At 43.7% G+C, this 18,835-nt stretch overlaps 2 protein-coding genes across 3 annotated transcripts in view; one reads left to right on the forward strand and one right to left on the reverse strand.

Moving 5' to 3' along the window:
- LOC139103639 (uncharacterized) lies at nt 1–18,718 on the reverse strand. Its single transcript, XM_070658503.1, has 8 exons — nt 16,954–18,718; nt 10,504–10,728; nt 9,743–10,320; nt 4,973–5,153; nt 4,400–4,534; nt 3,501–3,981; nt 1,572–1,851; nt 1–1,139 (listed from the first exon to the last, which is right to left on the reverse strand). The coding sequence occupies exons 2-8, from the start codon at nt 10,724–10,726 to the stop codon at nt 765–767; spliced, it is 2,253 nt and encodes a 750-aa protein (XP_070514604.1). The 5' UTR covers nt 10,727–10,728; nt 16,954–18,718; the 3' UTR covers nt 1–764.
- Nucleotides 3,043–18,835, forward strand: part of LOC139103633 (brefeldin A-inhibited guanine nucleotide-exchange protein 3) — a 32,521-nt gene continuing 16,728 nt past the window's right edge. Inside the window, exon 1 of one of the 2 annotated variants that reach the window (XM_070658483.1) lies at nt 3,043–3,214. The gene's annotated coding sequence lies outside the window, so the exon portion shown is untranslated. The remainder of the gene's footprint in view (nt 3,215–18,835) is intronic. The other variant, XM_070658482.1, reaches the window with a different exon arrangement.

Genomic DNA, 18,835 nt, shown 5'->3' on the forward strand with positions numbered 1-18,835 from the left:
ATTAAAAATTATTTTCGATGGATTAAGCAGAAATATTGGAATAAATATTAAAGATTTAATACGTTTATTTAAACTTATATTGAAGACATTTTAATGGAAAAATAGTAGGTGTTTGAAACAAAGTTTTTACTTTGTGTTAAGCCAACTTAAATTTTGTCACAAAATGACGCGCAAAGGATTACTAATATTTTCCTTGAACACCCAGAAGGTAAAATTATAATTACGATTAATTACAACCCGCTCGTCATTTCTACGGTGATCGAGTGAACGAGTTGTGGAGTCATGCGTGATTGCATACATGTATTATACATAAACGCTATATTAAATATTGTGATACAAATATACAAAATATTTACAAGTAACGCTTGCATATGTAACTTCCCGTCCAGGGTAGAAATTCTCTATGTCGTGAAATATATTACAGTATTTTTACAAAAGCAGGGACTATGTCCCGCGCGAACGACAACTGCAACTCGTTTGTAACATCGCAATCGCGACTTACAATTAATAACAAATCCAAGGAGACTCGAGAACGTATTTAAAAAAAAAAAAATCCTTATATAAAAATGCAGATTTTACTTGTCATAAATCTAAACGCTCCAGCTACTTTGTCTCTTTAAATTAAAAGAAAAAAAAAAAAAAGAATTGCATTTTCTTTTCAGAAGTTTTCCAGCTGTATCAAATTATGATTATTATTAAAATTATGCCCCGGCGTGAGGGCGGGATGCAGTCTTTCCGCTTTTACGAGCAGTTTCTCGTGGATCTCATATGAATTCGGTGACGAAGATCTTCTTGAAGTCCGGCGCCGAGCCGCCGATGTCGTGCTTGCATATGTCACCGTTGTCAAGATAACTCACTCCGGAGTTCTTCAGGATGCTCTTCAGGTTCTCCATCGACAGGTTCGGTAGCTTCTTGCTGGCGATCAGCTTGTCCAGGTCGTTCATCGAGTAGCCGGGCGTGATCCTTTTTGCTTTCAGGTGGTAGGAGTGCACGGTGGGCTTCGCGTCGGGCATCTTCTTTGCGTTGCCACCGCATTTCTTCTCCTCCTGATCATCCGCGCCGTTCTCTATGATCCGCGGCGTGAAAGATCGCATGCTGACCTTTACTTCGCCGGTTCGCTTCGAGGGCAACAGCTCCACCTGCGAAACAAGACGTTCTCACGATATGCGATTACGTAAGCGTTGCGCGCACTTTTATCAGCGCGAAAAGGCCGCGATGAAACGTGCCGTCAGCGGCAAACAATTTTTTTCTTTTTTTTTTCTGCCACGACGGATGCATTTTCTCGCATCGTGAAAGTGCCGGCGGCCACATCGAGTGTTCTCCTGCGCGTTCAACATTGAAATTTAGAAACTAAAGAAGGAATAATAAATTTATTTATTTATTATCTTTAAAATAAAATTAATTATTATAAAATCAAAATAATTATGTCGAAATAAATAAAAAGTGCTTGATACGATAATAAAAATTACTTAATTTAACGTTGCTCGTTTCGAGATAAATTACTAAGTGTTTAAAAAAAAAAAAAAAAAAGAGTTAATTAAAGATTTGTAAAATTAGTGAGATATAATTACCTTAGTTCCCTTACGTTGAAAGTACTCGAAGTCATCGTTCGCAACCGTGGTAACGGAGCAGCAGCTTCTGCTTCTGCTCCTGCAGGAGCTCATAGTGTCAAAGTCGCCGTTCTCCAGGTCGCAGCTTTCATCGTCAGAGCTGTCGTACCCGTCGCAGTGGCTATTACGTCTGTGAAGATTTAAGTGAAGGTTCTGTTGAAAGTTCTCTCTTATTACGGGATCTCTCACGGAATCGTCTTTCTTTAAATTGTAAGTTCTCGTGTCCAGCATAGGCCGATATCTACGTACGAGAGAAAAAAAAAAAAGACTTTAGTTAAGAAAAAAGAAAAATGATATCTTAATAAAAAAATAGATACTAGGATTATTAGATTATTTTTTAATCTTGCGCGAATCGGAGTTTAATAACGACGACGATCTGGGACCTCGAAAATGAAACAGTTCGGTCTCGGAATCGCAAGAAAATATACTCGAACAGGAACGATCATCTGTATTGCGGTAGGTCGCCTCGAGCTCGGTGAGCTAATAAAAAAAAAACGTAAAGAGAACTCGGCGTCGAGCTCGGCGAGCTGATAAAAAAAAAAACGTAAACAGAACTCGGCGTCGAGCTTGGAGTTTCCGAGAATTTCGTGCGAGAAGGACAGCGTTCAATAGACGATCGGCTCTATCGACTGTCTCGCTCTCTCACTCGGTTCTCTCTTTTCCTCCAAGGGCCGAAATCTCTAACGGCTACTTCAGTCCGGTTGCGGAACCTCGGTCGTGAAGACGTGTCGCTAATCGCTCCTCAATTACGCGTATTTTTGACCGCGAATAGGAAGTTTCCGCAAGCGAATAAGTGTCGACGCTGTCGACCCGGGAACGAACGATCATATTCTGTGCTCATCTCTTATTAGAAAATCATCGTTTTGCGCCTCGTTTCGTGCATCGAAAAAATACTTCGCAACGACAAGTTTACGCGGCGGGTGCTGCGCGGAGCGTTCGACGTGAATTCTGTGGCGATTGCGTCGGGCATTTCCGAGCTCCCATTACAATTTTCTTCGGCAGGCTCCGGTAACCGCCATGTTCAGAGCGCGGGAGGATCCGCACCTCGTCCGTCTTCTTCGTCGCGGCCGAAGATTCTCATCCCGTTTCGAGCAAGGGATTCTTAAGGAACTCGTGGAAGATCAAGTTACGCGAGGAACATTTCGTATCGCGGCCCGTCTCGTTCGCGCGCTTCGCACAAGTTTCACGACATCGTTCGTTCCGCTGACGGAAACTGACCGCAGGAACAGTAACCTCGCTTTACATCGCAGCCTGTTTCTCGTGCCGGGATCGAGGGACGACTCGGCGAAAGTAAGCAACGCCAGGAATATCAAAGCTGCAAGTTTATACAACGGAATGATCGTTCGTCGGGCTTCCTAATTTTAATCGTTAAAAAAATCGCCGCGATAATCCACCGTCGTTCTCTCGGTCGTTCGTCTCTCGAGTGATAGTGTCAGTGATCAGTGACAGTGATCACAAAATAAAAGCAGAGCAGTGTAAAATAGTGTCGAGTGACTTTGAGTGCTGCAAGATGTCAGGATAATCCAGAATGCTGCCGCGAAGGAAGGACAGACGGACGGACGGACGGAAGACAATCTACCCTAACCTAACCGAGAGCCACGAATGTAAGTAAAATATCAAATAACGCGTTATGATTTAATAACGATAACAATACACGTTCGCGTGATGTATCCGCGGCGCGGTTTTTTCTATCGGAATTCATGAAAAGGGTCAGCTGAATGAATGTGGGTCATCTTTCATACACGACGCGGTTGAAATATGCGATTTGAATAATTTATAGGAAACCTCGCGCGTCTAAACTTTCGAGCTGCCGTATATCGTGACGCTTTAATGGCACAGGTAAAAGTGAAGGTGCGCTGAAAAGATACGCGAGAGAGCGGGCGCGAGCACCTGGCGTGGTCGAAGCTTTGATTTCTGCGGAGAGCGTTCCTTGAGTAGTTTTGTTCCTGGAGGCTGCTCTCCAGGCCGAGTATTAGCTTTTCCAGGCCGAGGACGCTCCTTGCGTGCCGCCTGGGCGGCTCCTCGAGAATTCCGTCTAGGCTCTTCGGTAGGAATTTGCGGCCGGGGTCTTCCAGCTGCACCAGGTTCTCCATGTTCTGCCCGAATACGTCGGTGCTGCCGATCTTCCTCCGGTTACCGGCTAGCTCGTGGGGGTTCTCGTTCGGCCGCGGCCGCCGGCTGTATCCCAGCTGCTGCTGGTCCATCGCGATTTTCTTTTGCGCCTCGGGGATCTTGTCCTGCCGCGGCTCGAAAGTCGAGCTAGTGAAGGACGACAGCTCCGCCGGCAGAGACGCGTAGCTACCGTCCTCGTTCATGGACTGCGTTTTCGGGTAGTGCTGCTGGATCCCCATGGTAATCGTGCCGGTTTTTGCTGGAAGCGTTAACAATCGTTACATCCCGTGAATAAATCTTTACCTCAATCGAGATATTTATTAATCGCGATTTTTTAATTATTGCTGCAATGACTCGATAGAAAAAAAAAAAAATAGGCGACTGTAATTTATGAAAGTACATCGCTCGGGAATGTTCGAAGCATCCAGCTTTTCACGTTAGAGTGACCCGTAATGTGCGGATACGCGGCGTCTACCAAGCGGAGTCGCGGTAATGGAACGGAGACGAGCGCGAGAAGCGGCTTCGTATCGGACTTTCTAATGTGATCGCGTCGATGGACGCATTAACAAAGCCGCACGAAACGTCGCAATTAGCGATATAGGCCGGGAGAGCGAACTGCTGAACGATCAAATATTTTCGCGTCGTTAAATCGCGCCCGACATCCGTCCCTCGCTCACCTCTGCTCTGGTGGCTGTGCAGCCGTCCGTAGAGGCTTCCGTTAGTCAGGGGGAACTTCAACCCGTGATTCAAGTTCAGCTGCAGCTTGTACTCCGCGTCCTGCTCGAAGTGTCGAAATTTGCCGTCTATACCGCCTGAAAGAGAAATCCCAGAGAAATTCTGTTACGTCGACAAATTTCGCTTTAAGTAACACGTGGCATAAGAACGTTCTTTTCAGTCGCGATAATTGAACGAGTCGTACGAAGCGGCGCTTTTCCTTGAGATGATAAGCCGCCTCGAGTCTTTGGAAATATAATTTTTACACTTGTACAGGTTTTACTTTTAATATTTAACTTATACAACCGAGCGCGATACGTTCGAATGCCGTTGACGATAAAAAAAAAGAAAAGAAAGAAAAAAACTGCCGGTTGTCGCCGCTGCCTCGCCGTCACGATTATTACACGGTAAGCGTCGTCCTTTCCCACGGCGAGCAGGCTAGTGTTTTTGCCGAACGGAAGAATGGAAAATCACGCGGTGTCTCCCGTTGCGAAGCGCGAGAAAAGAGGTTTACGTGGAATCCGAAAGGGACTTACCGTGCGACAGCCTCCTAGCGTGGTCCTGCTTCGTGTACACTTTGGCCACGTACCGGCAGAACATCTTGTCGAAAAGAGCCAAGAAAACCGGGAGTAGGGTGTCTTTCAGCAGCGGTAGCCACGTCGCTAGATTCTGAGGCGTGCAGAAATTCCTCAGGAGGCTCGGCCTGATAGAGACGATCTGGGAAATCGAGTTTCATAAATTCAAAGATCCATTTTTTATTTCGAAACAATGCCGCTCGACTTATACGAATTATTATTTTCATAATTCCGAAACGGGACATGACTCGGGAATAATTAGATGTACGCTGAATGGTAGATATCGCGACGCGCAGCTAACGAACGTGACTTTATTACAGCGTCGTGTGCGTCGAGTTTCACATGTGCCGCATGCATAGTATACCGCGCCGGCCGGATTGTCGATGACTGATTTCTCCCCGTTCTCTCATCCCCTGGCCTCTGCCGCTTAGGATTACGTACGCTAGCCGCTGTCGCCGCAGAAAACGCCGTATCTGTGCTTCGGCGTACAACGTAACACGCATTAACGCGATACGCGACGTAATTATTATCGTTATGGCTGTAATGTTATTATGATTAGACGCGTTTAAGATTTTTAATAACCCTTACGAGCGCGATAATCATTAATCGAAGCAGCCATTACGGCTGGATGGCAAACGGTATCCTCGCAATCTGTTGCGCCTAGCGTAATGCAGGGCGTTCTAGACCATAGCGGGTTTTCTTCCTTCGCGTCAATAAATTTCATCAGAAATCGTGTCAATGGGGCTTCGTATATTCAGAAATCGGGCACCCAGCTTTCGCCGTGAAATCGCGCTGATTAATTGCACGACGGATCTCATCCCCGTGTCGCGCGCGAAAGGTTGTTAGCGTCTTTCATGCGAGAGATAAGGGCCGCGGATGAGAATACGCACGTAGTGAAAAATGTGCAAAAGGATTTTGCCAGCGGTAGATGCGACGAATAACTTTCGTTTTTAACCGTGGACTCGCGCAAGAATTCGCGGTGAAAACTCTGCGGTCGCGCTTTCAAAAGTGTACGCATCGTACACGGTACAACGTGATGTGACGCGACGTGCGCAATTTTACGTACAGCTGAGCACGCACGCCTGCGTACTGCTCGCGAATCGCGCCGTTTTGACGATTATTGTAACGTTGAAAAATGCGCGAACGATGACGGACAAGTCTTTTACTCTTCGAAACCCACCGCAAGCTCCCTGCCGCGGGCGAAGTGAGATCTCGTTGGAAAATAAAAATCCTCGGCCTTCCGTTCGAGCAGCTGCGCAATTAATTTCAGCAACGATTTTAAGGAATTAATTATTCTAAATGTTCTTTTAAATTCAAAAGTTAATTTCACCTATAAATTACCTCTGCCTGAGTTTAAATTATTTTACGTAAAACTTTATATTTATGTAATTCTAAAATTACACAAGTACGAGCAGTTTTGAATTATCTGCGATTCAGGCGGAGATAAAAATCGTTCTTTTAAATCGAAAGAAAGAAAAAAAGAAAAAATTTCTTTCCGCGTAATTTATTTGGAAAAATTATTTTACGTGCTTTTGTACTTTTTATCATGTGCATATTTTTGGGTTTTTATTTTGAATTGCAGAGAAATTAGTTTGATTAATTTATTTGATTAATAAATAACAAAAAAAAAATTGCGCTGTACTTCACGCGCATTTTTACTTCGCACTGTGTGTTCTATCGCGTACGGTATATCGTGCGGTAGTACCGCTGCTAGTTACGTGAGTAACGGCCGGTCTAGTCCGAGGTATGAAATCGAAACTAGTTGTACCTTAATTAGAGAATAGAGCGGCACTATGTACGCGTGTAAGCGTGTATGAAGTGCACGCGCAATTCCCGATCCCGTCTCTCTTTCTTTTTTCCCCGAGCTACGTATCGCTCCGGTTGGCGCGATGGTTGCCACAATCATAAATTTTCTGTTATATTGCACTTCTTTTAATTAGTTCTGTCGGGTCGTTACGACAGACGTGCATAAAAATATTTTTTTTTTTTTTTTGCAAAATTACATCTCGCACTTTCGCACAGTATCGCGATTCGGAAACGCAAACGGTAGAAGTTGTAATAGAAAAATCAAATATTTTCCCCTTTTTTTTTTTTTTAATTGATCTTATTTTATTGATTTTTTTAGGTCTCTATATTTTTATTTTATTTTATTTTTTTTTAATTTCTATTGGTATTGTTTTTGTAATTCTTTAATTAGTCATTATTTGAAGCACATCTCTAGTAAGTTGAACGAACGCATGCCTTTCCTTCTTTTCCCGAATTAATTTTCTCTTTATTTTTACTTCTTGTTTTCCCGAGATTTTTCCCGGCGTTGGTTTTTAGCCTCATCAACCACTGATCCCGTGTATTAACATCTCACTTATAATTACCGTGAATAAACGCGAGCGAAACGCCCACTGATACGCTCCTCGCATTTGTTAGAGATGCAATTCGGATGATCGGAGGCCCGATAATAATTGCCTAATATGCGTTGGAGAAACTATCGCATCGGTTTGAAATTTCTCAAGAGCCGCGGGTTTCGAGGCGAGTATGGAATTATATTGCGTTCAAAACGCGATGAGGTTAATAAAACTCTTTTTCTTTCTTTCTTTTTTTTTTTTTTTTGCCCCGAGGACTCGCGATTAAAATTCACCGATGATTTAGCGGCGATCGTTAGACAAAAACGCGAGTGTAACGGCCGTCACGCTGTTCGCGCGTATGTAAGCGGAGAACAGAGCTCGTTTCGAACGGTGCTCCGACCATTATTTTTCCCCGAGCTCGATACGCGCGAATCTTGAGCGGATTGACGCACGACGGCGGCGGCGGGTTTCATTTCGCAATCGCTCGTACACCGCGATCAATTGTAAAAACGATGATTCATAAGGTATCGCTTGTTAACGCGACGGCAATCAGCTACGAGCGATTATCGTCTCCGCGGAGTTTCTCCTCCGCGCATTATGGCGGATGGAGAACGGATCCTTCGGCATTCATTCCGCCTACTCGGCATTAATCTAATTGGCCGTTCCCGCGCGATGTAAATAGTACGCGTCATGCGCGTAATAGCCGCGATCATTAATATTAATGAGGAAGGTCGCGGGAGTTTCTCCACGGGGGCGGCTTCCGCGGAGCGCGCGGATTCCTCAGCCGGACGATTAAGGTCGTCGTCCGAATTTGAGGATCGTGCTTTCGAAACTTCGGGCCGATCCTTCCTCCACCGGGTCGAACTTTGTCTCGCTTTCTCGAAGAGCGACGTCCGCGCGCGAAGGGACCGTTCGCTTCCGGACGATCGCGTCCGGCCCACGCTCGCTCGCACGAAAATCCTCTTCAACGCGATTGTGCCGACGTAATTACGCTGCAATCACTGTGAATCGGACAATTCGACCGGTCCACCGTGTCGGATCTGACGCTAGATATACGACGGAACTTTCAGGGACGTGGCTAATTCGCTTCGTGATAAATAAATTTATTAATAAAAATGAAAAAGGTAGATTTCGAAACTTTTTGTAATTAAACTTGCAATTAATTCTGTATATTTTCATTCTTTTTTTTTTTTTTCTTATCGGAACAGGATCTAATGTTTTCTTTCGCGGAGGGAAAGGAAGGTTGCGTGGACCTTGAGTATCACGCGTGTGACTAACAAGATATTCTACATTGCTCGAAATTTAATGCGTGTTAATGACGGTGTAGGTCAGTTTGGAAAAAAAAAAAAAGAAAAAAAAAAACCCCGTGGTGTATCCTTTGTTTTTCGCTGTCCAGAGGTGTAATCGAGGGCGTGCCGCGATCTAGGTCGATCTTTTTTAACAATATAACGTCGCCACGGTAGACTTGGCGCGCGTAATTTCGAGAATGTTGCGAAATACTTCTCACACGACGTTCGTTAAAAATGACTCCTCCGTTGAGCGGGAAAGAAATGGACTTTCGGAGCCGCGATCGTTTAATGAACCGCGTGTCCTCTTAAGGCCTCCCTCTTAATCAATCTGAACTGTGAGTCAACGATTAGAGTCGCCGGTTCGTTGATTTCAATTCGAAAGTAATAATAATTAAGCCAACCGTATGGAAAAACGCGACGGACTAGATAGCACTGCGTTTTATGCTTTTACATAAATTAGAAACGGATTTTGCAATTTAGACCTTTAACGTAACGAGATTATGCTAACGATCAAAACAATTTTCCGCGAACGGGTTTCCTGTTTCCCCGCATTAACTTTCAACCGGTAGGAAAAACGAGCGGTAACTCGCATATAAGGCGCGCTTTATTCATTTAGCGATATTTAACAAATTTCTTTGCAAAAACGTATCTCGACATTAACGAGCGCCAGATTACAAGTTACGAGAATTAAACGTAAATTACGATTAAACGGAAAATTTGTTAGACACACGAAAATGCAAGAAAAATTGCTAGGCGTTCTCTATAATAAACGACTTTAATTTTTTGAAGACTATCTGTTAATGACGTGCTAGCAAGCTAATTATACATATATTAACACGCCATTTATTATTCCAATTGCGTTCAACTTGCTATTAATTTAAGTGCAAAAATCACTCTTGCGCACTCTCATAAATTGCGATTATGTTTCGTAAATTATCGCAGACCTTGCAGGAGGGAAAAATGTATTTAATAATAAAAATTAAATCAATTAGTTTAAATAAAAAAATAAAAAAAAAACAAATAGATAAAGAATTAAAAATAAATAAAAAAAGAGAGATAAACGAGCGTAGAAAAAAAATATAAAATAAAATAAATATAATTACCAAAATGGGCAGGTGCTCGAAGATGTAGCAGACGAAGAGTATGCTGTAAACGGTGGACCTGCCGCTGGCCTCGTCCACGTGCACCTTCTTCTTTCTCAGGCACGCTCTGCTGTTAGTCGAACCGCTGGTGCACGAGCCACTCGAAGGGTCCCATTGCTGCGGGTGGCAATCGAACGCCCCCGAGGAGTTCTTCGAGCTCGCCTCGGACAGATCCGAGACCGACTTAAGCAGCTCGGACGTCGGGGTCCGGCAGAGGTTCTTGAAGAGGGCGACTAGCACGGCGAAAAAGGACGTGAGGGCCAGCAGGGCCCTCAGGGAATTTACGAAGACGCCGTACTTGTGGGAGATCTCGTGGGCGAGGAAGACGCAGACCTCCGGCTCGAAGTTGAGGACACCGGTGACGCCGATGCAGGCGCCGATGACGCTCAGGCTCACCAGGTGGTACTTTAGGTGGTTCTTTGTAATGTTGATGATGTCGTCGCGGCTGCTGATCGCCGCGAACACCGCGATCGACGTCAGGGTGAGCTCCTGGAGGATGCTCGACGAGTTCAGCACCCAGACCAACGTCGAGCACAGCTCTGCGACAGAGAATCGTTATTTGACTTCCTGAATCTAAAGAATCGCGAGCTGATTTACAATGTTTGCTGAACAATTAACGCCTCCGCAAATTCAAGAAAAAAAAAAGAAAAAGAAAAGATTAAATTAAAAATACGTTGATTGAAAATTGCGTTTAATGGAGTTATTATCGTTATAATAATTACCTCCGAAGTGATTCGTTGGGCGGATCAGAGTGAGAATCGCGTACAGCAGCAGTCCTAATTGATGCGTGAGGCTCTGCGAGAGGATCGCGACCGTGAGTACGTCGATCTTCCTTTTCGCGGACGAGGATTGGTTCTGGTAGATCAGCAGGGACCACGACAGCAGTAGGATGCATATCGGTGAGCCTACGCACGTGGCCAGCCACTCGCCCACCTCGCTTCGCATCTCTGCGGGAGAAGAATGAGGGCCTTTCATCCATCCGTTGATTAATTGCATCGTGATTTACGAACAATCGCGTCCCACGCGCGCGGTTTCCCAACGTCGGCGGGTTGCGTCAGCGGCGCGATTTTCCGAGTGTCCAGGTGCATCGTTTTTATTCGGATCTAGCCGACGTCTTTATCAGTTATCATCGTGCGCGCGATCGACGGTAAACGAGACCGTTTTTTTACACGGTGACTTCTCGTCGCGAGGCGAAACGGCTTCCGGCGAGAGTATGGACGTCCTAATCTTGATGAAAGCCCGGCAATTAACGCGTCGAATTGCGCTCGCGCGCGAGGAAGAGCAGCGAATTGTTGCCGATCAGCGGTGCGGTTGCTGCAGGTGACTTATTAACGTGTAGAAGAGGCGACGGGGTGTATAAATGTCAGAACGGCGCGGAGGGGATGCGACATTTTCACATGACACGTATCTCCTTTCCCTATCCTCATTCCTCCGCGACTCTCTCTTTTTTCCCCGTTCATTAGAATCCGCTTGTGCAGACGTCATATTTTTGTGCAGATAAAGCAAGAGACTCTTCCTTCGATAATAATTAAAAAAAGAAAAAAAAATATTAATATACATATTTAATTCCTTTTTAAATAAAAAATTTATTTAATAAAAGATTTTTACCGCTATTATACTTTTGCTCGTTAGAATTATTAATTTTTTTTTTTTTTTACGTTTTGATATTACAAAATATGTATAACGCGCGTTTATTATGTTGAAATTTTTTTTTTTTCTTTTATTGTGAAATATAATAAATTCGTTTCTTCCTTATTTCCATCTTTTTGTACGAAATCAGATGTGTGCTCGGTCTCTTTTTATACAACGCTTTTCGCATTGTGCATCGTTGAGGTAACTTTCTATTCCGCGCGTCGCGATCTAATTTATCGTCCAAGTCGTGTCCACGTTCGCCAGTGAGTTTCCCCTTCTGAATCGCGAGGAATGGGTCCTCTCGAGCGCCGTCGGGCCCTTTCTCGTCAACCAGACCGGGGTTACGCTCGAGATGCGGACGTAGGAAGAGGAAGACGCGTTTCCGATCGCGTAACTACACTCATTTCTCGTCGGTACCCTCGAACGTTGCCCGTCGCAAGTTCTTTTCACACCGCAGGTGATTGCCTTTCGAATGTCGCAACGGAAAAGGTGAAAAAAGTGAATAAAAATTTATTCGGACTCCGTGACTTTTTTTTTTCACTGCTCGTTTCCAAATTTTTGAATAAAGTATCGGGCGAATACGGCGAGCGAGTAATTATACTTTCACATGGATGCTTATCGAAAACGCATCGAATTTTCTGCTTAAGGAACGGTGAACACGATATGTATCTTTTATCTCCCAATGTGTACATTTCCGAACGCCTGTAAGTCTCGTGTGGGCTTCTTTCTCCCTCTTTTTTTTTTTTTGCGGCATAGCAAACACTTTCACGTGCAAACGCGAATATTTCCATTACGTTCGGCTGGCGTGTGAATTTTTTCGTCCGCCTAATAAGAATGATCGCGCGTGTTTTTTTTTTTTTTCCCCCGAACAAATTGGATAATCGACTTTGTAACTCGATTTTAAACTGCCACGTGAAAATAATCGAGAGCCACCGGTGACAAAAAGCGTATTTCAGCGCCTGAATTACAAGCGCAATAAGTACGGAACAGTTTTCAGACACGGCCGGACAGTAATGATACTAATGATCGATCTTACCGTTTCGTAATCGTCGCGGTCCCGTTTAAGAACTCGATACGCGTGTCTTTGACCTATCTTCACAAAAATCGAATTCTAACTTGTACAGTTACGTAAAGTACTTGAATTCTAGACTTTTTCCGAGTCCAGAATTTAAACAGGATTTCAACCCAGAAAAATATATTCCGTTTATTTGTCGACGAGTTCAATGAAAATTAATTAGAAGCAGCTGTTTTAAATAAACAAAATTTTTTTTTTTCCCTCTAAGATTTTAAGATATTAAATTTTTTTGCTCGACTAATATCGGACAGGAACGTTGTTGTGCTAAACCGGTTGCGCAAGGTGAAGAAACCAGGCTAATTTTCCCGCGGGTGATAACAATGTCGCCGCGAGGAAACCGGACCGATAGCGATCTCGCATCGCTATTATGCTCTCGCATAATTGAGTCTCGTCCTTGTTTGCTACCGCACCTTCGGCGCAAAGGATGCGAGGCTGCCTTCGAGGGGAAATCTGCAGCGAAATTACGCGAACGGCCGCGCGAAAGTAGATAGACGAGGAGCCAAAGCAGAATATCCCGAGCGTCGAATTATCACGAGCCATCGCGAAGGCCAGCCTAATTAATTCGCTCTTTAAAACGAACGGATACAATTAGAAATATATGAATCGAGAATGGTTCACGCGATTTTGCCTACGGTAACCGTTACTCGGCCGGGCTGAAATTCCTCGGCGAGCAAGACACGTTCGGTGCATTAGCAGGAAGTCGATTCCGCTTCCGCAATCCGCATGCCGCTTTTAAAGTGTCTTTGTATCGCGGGGCTTGTGAGCAACGCGCTCATGTCAAACGATGTTTCGAGTTCTATTTTTTGCGCGTAAAACATTAAAATTAATTTAAATAATATTTAAAATGCAATATTAAATTAAATATTTAAATTTTAAATCAAATTAAATGCAATTCAATTACAATTTCTCTGTAACTGAATATAATTTCTCGAATTAGGCGCGATCTGGTTTACGGTCAAGTGTTCTATGCAGCATCGGGTTAAAGGTGGAACTCGTGCGTTCAAGGTGCGTCCGTCGGAATGCGCTTCACGTTTACGTGCAGGTATAGGTTCGCAAGGTTTGACTTGTCAGCGGGAGGCGCGTCTTCTCCCGATTAGATTGGAATGTCGGGAGGTGTAGAAGCGACGAAGGTCAGAAAAATATCTCGCGGAGATGGGCCCGGATTGTTGCGAGGGATGCTGCCCGACCTTGTTTTGGTGGGACCAGGCCATTCGGACCAGTTTTACCGATAATATCGCCGCGCAGGAGAACCAGAGAAAAAGATCCTCGGGAATGCGCTGAATCCTGCGAAGCTCGGGGTCCACTGAAGTTTTAAAACGAGCTAGAATTTTTTTTATTTATTCATATATTTAAATAAACTCAATAATTTAATTTCAAGAACAAATTTTAGAATTATTTTGTTATTATATTAAATTTATAAATTATCGTAATTTACGGGATAAATTTTTTTTTTTTTTTTTCTTTTTGTTAAAATATGTGAAGTCTTAACTTTGAAATGAAAAGACCATGCCGCCGCACTTGCTGTTGAACTTATTGTGTAAATATGGGACAATGTATTATGAATAGATATGCTATAGATCACGTTTATGAATAGCTTAAACTGCTTTTTGTTTGTCTATTTAACCGAGCGTCGTGTCAATGGCGGTAAATAGAGAATGAAACCGACGAAAGTCCGGCAAGGTTTAGAAACCGATTGGTTAAACAGTCAGAGCGTACAAATGATTGCAAGATTACTTTCTATTTAATAAACATTTCGTTGACAGTGGCAAAGTATGCAATTTGATCGGAGCGTCGTGTACAAATGAAAGTGAGGAATCTCCTAAACGCGATATTTTTTTTTTTTCCTTTTTTTGTATTATTTACGCCCGTGTTGCAATTTTAATGCCTGTCGTTGAATAACAGCACGGTAACTTTCCAGAAGGTACAATAATCGATTGAGCAATCTCGACCACATTTTGTCATCGGTAATTCCTACTAACTCGCACAATTTCGTTTTCAAAAGCATTTCTGTATCAACTTTCCAAAGCTCTAAAAAAGGAATTAAATTAAAAAAAAAAAAAAAAATTAAAGCAAAATTTTCTCAAGTTTTCAAGAGGAAAAAAATTCTTTTTTAAAACAATCAGAGATCACGGATGCTGGGAGGGTATCGAGCGTGCGACGCGGAAGAAGCGGCGCGAAAATACCGGTGACTTCGATGCGAGCAGAGTGCGCGCGAATGGCGTTGCGCGAAAAACGGATGGAGCGGCGAAATGACGTTAATGATTACAGCCTTCGCGTAATTAATGCGCGCCGGGGACACCGCGTAACGTGCATCCGACGTGGCGCGGCCACGTGAAAACGATCTCCCGTATCACAGTCATTGTCACCGAGCAGACACGGCGGACTCTAACTCGGTCATGTGAAACTTTTACGATAAGCCCGCCTATTGCTCGGTCTCTCCTCTTTTCTCTCGGCAGGCTCCCCGGTTGATTTCTCTCTTTCCTTCCCCTCGTCTTCGCTCCACGCTCGCGTCGAGCTCGGAAAGAATGGCTAACGATCTCCACCTCGAGATTATATTTCACGGCTGTTCAATGAAGCGTCAGGACCACCTTCGCGGCGGGCAACAAAAACCTTTCTGCGCTGTGAGATACTTCATTTCGTCCGTGGTTAGAAATTCGATTTGATCGAAACGAGTTTCCGAACTCTTCGCTTTGCTTTTCTAGATAAGTGCTACGGCAATTCGAAAAGGCACCGTGGAGAACTTTCTACGCGGGAATATAAAACGCGGTTTATGTTCTTCAATCGTTATTTAGAAAAAAAGTTTTTTTTTTTTTAATATTAAAATAAGCTAGTTTCTTTTTTATTTATTTTGGAAGACGCGACATTAATTTCCGAAAAATGAAAGAATTAATTTCTTAACCAGGATTCATCGTTTTTTTTTTTTTTTTTTTTTTTTTAATTAGTTTGTAAGATGAAGAGTGCGGCATCGCGAAGGAAGAAATCCTGTTCGTCTGAAGCGAATTAAATCCTTCTAATTCAAGCCTTGGCGCGAACATCGACCTGCTGTTTGCACCCGGTTATTGCATCGCCGTTTAAAGTAGGTTACGAATACGATCGTGCTTTGAGAAAGTAACACCGTCGATCTGTCGTTTCGCTCGCCATGATTAGCCTCGTACATTCACTGTGGAGTAAAATTTAATTTTTATTTCAAACGCAAACGCGACCGCGGGCGAAATAGGTGGTACATCTTGCGAACGAGAATCGCACGCGGAGAGCAGATTAAAAAATATATTGGCGCCGAAAAACTGTTTCTAAAAATAAAATATTTAATTTATCAGAAAAGAAAAGGAAAAAGAAAGAAAAAAAAAAGAGGGTATCGAGTCAATGGTGACGAATGCAATTTTATAAGCTTGCCGATATTATTCTTGAACTTTCTTTATCAAGCGTTTCAGCGAAAGAAAATGTTTCTAGCCAACGTGCCAAATTCCTAAACCCAACCCGGTCATCGAGCCGTCATCCGCGCGCGGTTTCGAGGCCAGAGGAGGAACGGGTTTCGCGCGAATCGCGATGGGTTCCGTTGCCGGTGCTCGATATTGCGAGAGAACCGATTCGCAATCCGTGAAACTAATTCCCGCGGACTGCAAACGTCGGGCCGGGCATTTTTACCTCTTCGATTCGCGATCAGTTGTCTCGTTCTTGTTCTTAGACTCCGCCGTGGACCACCGGAGACTCCAACGTTTAACGAATCTCCAGGCCACCGCCTCGTGTCTCCCGCGAGTTACGCGAGACCGCGGGCAAGTGCTTGTGCAAGAGAACGAATTTGCAGGTCGAATGCCGACGCGAATGCGGGATTACACGCTTAAAATGTGCGCCATACTCGAAATCCCGGCCGCAGACCCGAGAATGATTGCGTTTCAGCAAAAAAAGCGGCTCTGCGACTGCGATTGTAAAAATCGTAAGACTGATGCTCTTAATTTTAATCGAGTTCATAGATAATTAATAATCAAATTGACGATTTTTGCAAACAAGCTGCAAAGCGGCCTTTTTTTTTTTTTTCTTTTTTACTGCCATTTTCGCGATCGCGGAGGCGGACGTTACCGTAAAATTGCGGTACCACGATGATCTCGGGTCGGTCTACTCGATTGAGGCCTGCATTTACATTGTTACGCTCATTGAGCGAATTAATGCACCGTCCAGCACAAGGACGCGAGGAAGACCCGTCCTTGACGCTCCGCTCTGGGGTACCGAAAGCTGGAAATCGGAAGAGGCGAATCGCGGCCAACCCGTTGAAACGCGACAAAAATTAATGCGACTGCGAGGAGGATGAGAGGCAGGGGGCGGAGTAACGGTGCAATCCGCGTAATTTGTATTTGCATACGACGGAATGCGCGGATTGAAAGGCAATTCTTTAGTGGGTCAGAGCGCGATCCGGTGCCCTCTCTATCGCCGGTCGCCGTTCGCTAATTAAATGCAATAAAATGCTTACTGCCGATTGTCAGAGATCAGGGACCGGCGTGGAATGTCGCATCGCTGGTGGCCCGGCGAGATGTCCCGAACGAACGTCTTGGACCACCTGAACCCGAGGTGTCCTGGCGACGTCCAGGGTCTCTTACATCATGCGCGGACCTACCACTCCTTCCTCTCCGTGGCACGTTTATTTCCAGATCGACTCGCGTTTGTTAGTGTTCCCAGCTTTGACGAGTGGCAGCTGCGATCGTGAACTCTGGGAGTGCCTTCTGCTCGAATAGGGACACCGTTTTGACGCGCACAACACACCAGTCACCGAGAAACTCGTCCGCGACGATCCCCGGTACGCCGTACGCGACGAAGCCGCACTACAGGATAATAAAAAAAATCATTGACGCGCGCGAAACGTGCAGAATTAATGTCCAAGTCTTTGCCGACTAAACGATTGCTAATTAATACTTAAAAAAAAAATCGTTACTTCGCGGCGAGATGAGATAGAGTCGCGGCGGAAGAAAGAAAAATGTCGCGAGAAATAATTGTAAAATAATTTTTGACGCCGCGTTTCGATCGCTGGATATTAAAAAAAAAAAGAAAAAAAAATGTTTTACAATTAACGTAACGCGCTCGAAAGCGAGCGGAGAGCGCGAGCGGAGCAGCCAATATTGCCGCGGAGAAGCCCGAAGCGGGACTGACTGGCGACTGGCGGCAGTGGCGGCCAGGATTCATTTGGGTCAGCAGCACAACGTAGTATACCAAAGATCGCCTCTCGACTATACTATCTGTTACAATATACGGAGTGAAGGTGCTATGCTATGTGCGTTATAACGGAGCTATCTTCGCCGGCCGTGCGCGGCTTGGCTTCTCTTCCGGGCATGCCACGCGTTTGAGACCACTTCGGATCGTTCGCACGCGTAGAGCATCCAGAAATGTAAATTTTTGACCTGCGTGGGTTTCATTTTACCGGAATTTTATAACGCAAAACTCTCGACGAGCTATCTTTTTTTTTCCGTTGAAAGACGAGAAAAAGATACGTTTCTGTTCTTTTTTTTTTATTTGTCATACAATTTTTTATTTCTCGCATCTTACTTTTTATTTATAATTTTATTATTACAACTGTGATAACACTCGTAGTCGCAATACGATGAATGCACGATTTTAATAAGTACAATCGGTCGAAGAGTTATTGTCCATTACGAAATCGTTCGTTAACAGATGAGAAACTTTGTTACGCTTGAAAGTTATGATTTTATAGTCGTACAAATTTAAACGGTGCTTGACGTTGGCACAGGTATTCATGTTTGTCGTATAACGAATGAACACATATGTGATTAAATGTAGTACTTATATATTCAAAATTATTCGCGTATAAAATCGGTCATGTCGATGTAAAGTGCACAATAATGTTAAATAGGAAAATTATCACAAGTATGTACATCACATTGTGAACTGAGGCATTATCTCATTTTTTTTTTGTTCGTCATACAATCCATTTGACGCTCACGGTACTCTCGCGAGCTTCAACCGTTTAGAATTAGTAAAAACAGATATTCATAAACGTTAAGAGTCAAATGGAACGCATCCTGATCAGTCTGCTTTCGTCATTATAAAATTTAACAAATATAATGCGAATATATTCTGCACATTATATTCTGTTAACAGATATAATAGATCGCTTTAAGAAATCCTATGCTAAATAAAAATTTGATTTTTAACTAAGTAAAAAATTAATGAGCTTCTAACATCGAGAATATAATTTATGTATCTCTATCTTAAAATATTTTAATGCCCCTTCACAAATCGCATATAAGGCTAGACTTCATGAACTTCTACTAGTACGCAATGCTTAATACTTTACATTTAATTTGAAGAATAATTTGCGCGAATTTTTATATTATAAAAAT

This window comes from Cardiocondyla obscurior, linkage group LG06 (assembly GCF_019399895.1).
Source record: "Cardiocondyla obscurior isolate alpha-2009 linkage group LG06, Cobs3.1, whole genome shotgun sequence".
Taxonomy (NCBI): domain Eukaryota; kingdom Metazoa; phylum Arthropoda; class Insecta; order Hymenoptera; family Formicidae; genus Cardiocondyla; species Cardiocondyla obscurior.